At 43.3% G+C, this 5,583-nt stretch overlaps 1 protein-coding gene across 1 annotated transcript in view; it reads left to right on the forward strand.

Annotated features, from left to right (window-relative positions):
- The first annotated feature begins 3,468 nt into the window (after window positions 1-3,468).
- The window catches only part of LOC121923584 (zinc finger and SCAN domain-containing protein 2-like), an 86,176-nt gene continuing 84,061 nt past the window's right edge, over window positions 3,469-5,583 (forward strand). Inside the window, exon 1 of the mRNA XM_042454134.1 lies at window positions 3,469-3,910. Coding sequence (XP_042310068.1) covers window positions 3,563-3,910 — 348 coding nt within the window. The 5' untranslated portion in view covers window positions 3,469-3,562. The remainder of the gene's footprint in view (window positions 3,911-5,583) is intronic.

Raw genomic sequence — 5,583 nt, forward strand, 5'->3', positions numbered from 1 at the left:
TCAGCTGGAGACGCCCTCTTTCCGCCTAACACCTTTCACATGTAAAAGTTGTCAAGCGTAGTGCCACCCATCTTATTGTGTGATATTTCATTTGTTCTGCCTAATTTTAAAACCTTAACATTTAGTAAAGATTTATGAGGGGAGAGTCATTGAGTAAAGTATTGAAACAGATTCAGCAACTAACTCACATCTCCATTTGTGTTTTGTTTTTCCTTCGTCCTGATTTGGTTTGTACTCTCTTGCCTGCGAAAGAAGCCCTATGGAGCGACAAAGCTTGCAAAAGTCTGTTGTGCAGTTTAGTTGGCTACGAAAGGTGTCAAGGATAGGATTTTGTTAAATGGCCACGCAGCTACACCATGTAGGTAACATATGTATAAATTTTAAAATAATTCTAAATTTGTATATTATAGAGTTATATAGAAATAGATATTTTAAAACCAGTAGATTGTATATTGTCATTTGGGTTTGCAGTAAAGTACCTTGATGGCAACTTTTGTTTATAGATAATACACTTGTCCCTCCATATTTTTAGGGTAATAAGGGCAACAAGACCCCCTGTGAAATAAATGGAAAAACCACAAATAACAAAAACAAAACATGTTTTTACCTGAGAGGACACCTCTCTAGGTCCTCCAGTGCACTCTGTGGTCAATGTCCAACATACACTGTACCATAGACGAGCTGGATAGCTACACATGCCTAGTAAGATATTCTCCTCTAGGAGCCTCTAGTTCTTTAGAGTGCAACTTTTAGTTAAGTTGACCAAGTTGCACTGGAGGAACTGGATATTCTAGAGAGAACATATGAATCAGAACCGTGAATAATGAAATCCGCAAATACAACGGTGCAACAGATACTGGTTATAGATGTGTGGTGTCTGTGTGTTCTCTATAATATACCACACACACACATGCACACAATCGATTTGTTTCCCTCCCTGTATTGTGGGCGCCTTGGTGTTTTAGAATGGATATAGTTATTGACACTTTATAATTTCTCTGATAGGGCGCCCTTGTTATCCGGTTATATCTCATTTGAACTTGTCTCCAGTTGTGTTGAGGGGGCTTTGTGCTTATAATGTATGTATTATTGTGGACGGTTGTTGTAGAATGTCTGAAAAATAAATGGAAAAATATAATACGTTACTGTAAATATAACATTTAAGAGTAAATAACAGCGGAATAACAATAATCTGGGTATCGTGCTGAATGAGGATAAATGAAAACTGAGAAAATTTCTGACTAATAGAGTTTGTAGGCCATAGAGGAAAAAAAGGTAATACTGACTATTTGAGTTTTAGTATCTGAGGAAGAAAAGAACTACTTTTAAAGTATACCCAAACAGGCGGAGACCCCATAGGAAAGAAAAAGCTAAACGAATCAGGGTTGTGTGTAAAATATAAACTATATGTTAAGTGTTTTTTGACAACTGTCAGGTACAGTAGTATGTTTGTCTGCTATTTGAGGGGGTGGGGGGGAAGTTGATGTGTAGGATGTGGTGTTGTGTTATAGGAGGATGGTTACTTGTGTGTTTGTATAACCTGGGGGAAATAATAAGAATAAAAATATAAAGTGTACTGAGGGGGCTTTGTGCGTATAAGTTAGTATTGTTGAGAAAGTGGTATGGGGGCTGGTGTATAATTGATAGATTGTTTAGCACTTATAAATTGGTCGGAGGGGAGTCTGGTGTTGTTTTGGGCCCGTTGTGTGTTCCCCATCTTGGCCCGTTGGCCAGAGCCTGAGGCCCATAAGGCACGCCCCTTCCCTCACAGCCCCTCCCTTCCTTCAGGCTCCGCCCATTTCCCCTCAACAGGACTAAACCGCCTGGCTTCCCGCTCAAAGGCGCAGGGCCCTCGGAGGAGGCGGGATCAGGATCGATTGGTGGGCGTGGTCCTGAGGATGGGAGGAGGCCCGATGGGGCTCGGATGTTGCCGGGGGGCGGGGCCGGTGAGGAGTCGGAGAGGGAAGCAGAAGGAGAGGCCCTCGTCTGTGGCTCAGGGAGAGAAAGAGGAGTCTATTGAGGACAGAGAGACTCTGAGACCCAGACTTCTCAGTTAGGGTAGAATATAATAAAGTATGGAAAGTGTGTTCTGGAGAGGGAGGTAGAGAGGGATAACGAGAGAGAGAGTCCAGAGACACAGCTCTGTCAGTTTTGTAAACCAGGAGCTCAGAGAAGGCCTGGGAGCCCCTTTGAGGCCCAAGGAAGGAAGGCAGACGGTGGGCAGCAGGATCTTTCCTGGGATGGCGGTGGGTTGGAGTGCCAGTTCTCACGTGATAAGGGCCCTAGGCTTAAGTCAGGTGTGGAGAAGGCAGTTGGAGGGAGAAGAAGGAGGGAAGGAGGAGGAGGGGACTCAGGGAGAAAGAGACGATAGATTCTCAGTGTAGTACATAAGACACACACACACGGAAATAATGTGGAGCGCTGAGAGAGGTAGGTAGATGTTAACTGTGAGCGCCCAATTGTTCCAGAGGGGCGGATACAAATAATTTTAGATTGTTATTACTAGTATTATATGTATAAAAGGAGAGGAGAGAGAGAGAGGTCGGGTCTTAGGTCGCAGAGACACAGCTCTGTCGGTTTCTAAAACCAGGAGTCAAGAGAAGGCTTGGAGCCCCTGTGGAGACGCAAAGGAAGGAGGAAGAGCGTCCTAGGTTTCAGGCAGAGGCTGTTGGCCCAGATAACATTGGCCTTGGCCAAATGCATCTGGAGGAGAGAGACCAGGGCTAGTAGGAAAGCGCATTCTGCCAACTTCCACTCAAAGGATCTCTTTAGATATATATTCTTCAATATATTTCTGATATAGATAATCTGACACAGAGATTCTGATATATATATATATATATATATATATATATATTCCACCCTTGTTGTTTTAATTTAAAGTATTGTAAGCTACTCCCAGCCTCCCAAATAGTCTGGGCTATACTCAAGAAAGGGAAGCAATACGTCATAGTGTATTGCATGATTCTATGACCCAGGAATCGACATTGGGATTCTGGGCAAAAGCAGTGATTGGATGAGGACAGCCCCAGGATGTCTGGATGGAGAGGGCTGTTGGCTGGAAGAGGGCAGAGGGAAGGTGGACCAAGTTGGCTTCTCCTTCGCCTCCTGGTGCAAGAGGAAAGGGCAAAGGGCCTGGACTGAGGAAGGAGTCAGAGCCCCCATTGAGCTTGGATTGCAGCATTACCTGAGCCATAACCGTATCCTCAGCCTCCGCTTCTTTCTCATGGGAAATATACCTGGGACTCCAAAGGTCATCCTGGGACCCTTAAGAACATGTTGGCTCCAGATTTGAAAATATGGAGACTCCAAATACATTGCAGGTATACTGACATGGGATGCCACCTTGTCCTTTACAACAAACTGCCCTGTAAGCAATGTAGAAAGATCAAGAAGCAGCACCATTGCTGCTGACAGAAATGTGCTAAAAAGGGGCAAGAAAAAGGAACGGCAATAGGGAGAGAGCAAGTGGAAAGATGCTGCGTTGAGAATCTGAGTAATGTGGATTTAGCTGTAAAACGTCTCCTTCTCTCAAGAGCATTTACATGATCTCTTGTTTTCCATGCTTCTTTTGGGAAGAGCCATGCAGAAGAGCTTTGGGGAGAAGATGCTCAGTTCTGAGGTCCAGTGCCAGCACTTCAGGCAGTTTGTCTTCCAGGAGGAGGCTTTGGAGCCCCGGGAGGTTTGCAGCCAGCTCCACAATCTCTGCTGCCAGTGGCTGAAGCCAGAGAGACACACCAAGGCTGAGATGATGGACCTCGTGATCCTGGAGCAGTTCCTGGCCGTCCTTCCCCCAGAGATGGGGAGCTGGGTTCGAGAGTGTGGAGCGGAGACAACCTCCCAAGCAGTGGCCTTGGCAGAGGCCTTCCTCCTGAGCCAGGCAGAGGAGGAGAAGCAGGGAGAGGAGCAGGTGAGCTCAGTTGGAGGGGATATTATTATTATTATTATTATTATTATTATTATTATTATTATTATTATTATGTTATAGATTTTGAATGTTATTGTACCCAGAAGACACGGTTTGTAGCCAGATTACTAACTGGGTTTGGTTACAGGAAACCTGTGACTCCCATTATAAAGAGGTTTTCTGGTTATTGATTCAGCTCCAGGCCCAGTTCATTGTGCTGGTTATGTCCTGTAAAGCTCCGTCTGGAGGAGGAAGAGGAGCAGGTGAGGACGTTTCATCTGGTTGTTTTGCTGGACCATCGCTATTTCTTTGGAAGGGATTTTGAAAATTCTTGAACAAACTGAGGCTTAATCTAAACAAGAAAATAGAGTATGCAAAGTGATCTTGTAGCACCTTTGGACTACGAAAGAAGTTGCAAGATAAATAATAATAATAAGTTTTATTTCTATTTTCCCGCCTCTCCTGACAGATCAAAGCGGGATTACAATGGTGTTTCATACAATAAAATATCTAACATTACAATTCAAAAACAATTAAAAACCATATAATATCAAAATAGACTAGAAGATCCCTTTGCAAACTGATATTTCAGACTTACACAGCTATTTCTCTGAACAAAAGGAGGCTGCTGGTTATTGGGAAACTGACTCCCCTTTTAAGCAGGTTTGGTGGTTACTGATTCAGTTCCAGGTACAATTCGTCCAGCTAGTTATGTCCTGTATCACTCCGTATGGCTACCTTTCAGTCTTTTTGAAGGAGCATCTTCTCCCACATGAGTGTATCCTTATGGTCCTGTCTTGTGGGAACGTGGGATAGAGTCTTCTCAGTTGCTGCCCTTGAGGTCTAGAACTCCCTTCCTGGGGAGGTTATATTGAAACTAGTTTTAATGATGTGTGTTTCTATTGTTTTAATCTTTCCTATTAGTCCCTTATGTTTTAATAGTTTCGCTTCTGCAGATAGCTTGTTTTTAAACTATAATTTGTGTATGCATTTACTTTTGTGTCTTCTTGTTTTTGTTGTTCTACTTGTTCTATTTGCTGTATGCATGATTTGCATGATTCCGAGTCCTGAGGGGGGAAAACAAGGGATACAAATGAAAAAAATAATTATAATGATGATGTACATCTAGCTACCATTTCCCAGGTTTTCTTTTCTTCTTCCTTTCTTTTAATAATTCTGTCAATATGGTTTTGCATCAGGCTATAAAAATGTCTCAGGTGTGGTTTAGGTTTAACAAAGTGTAAGCTAATGGCCCTCAACCATCTGGATAGTAATTTTAGCAACCTCCTTGGAAGGATGCAAGCCTGAGTCGAGCTTGCGCCCTTTTGCTAGTATTGAATTTGCTACCTTATGGTTTGTGAGCGAGTGGCTGCAGTACAGGCATTTAACCACTGCGCCACCATGACAGGAAGATGATGAAACATTAGCAGAATCCGAGACTGTGTTTGTGTATATGAGGAAGAATGCTCCAGTGCACCATATGGAGTTGAGCTGAGTGGATGTCATTACCTTACTGAACTACAGATCCCAAAATGCAGCAGCAGGAGGCAGGCACAGCATTTAAAGCTCCCTAGCCCCGTTTTGAGAGTGTAAAGCGAAAAGCTCCTAAGATTAAATGCCTCTTCAGAAGAACCTCAGCAGTCATGAGTGAAACTCTATTCAGGAGCAGGAGTTTG

This window comes from Sceloporus undulatus, chromosome 2 (assembly GCF_019175285.1).
Source record: "Sceloporus undulatus isolate JIND9_A2432 ecotype Alabama chromosome 2, SceUnd_v1.1, whole genome shotgun sequence".
Classification (NCBI taxonomy): Eukaryota; Metazoa; Chordata; class Lepidosauria; order Squamata; family Phrynosomatidae; genus Sceloporus; species Sceloporus undulatus.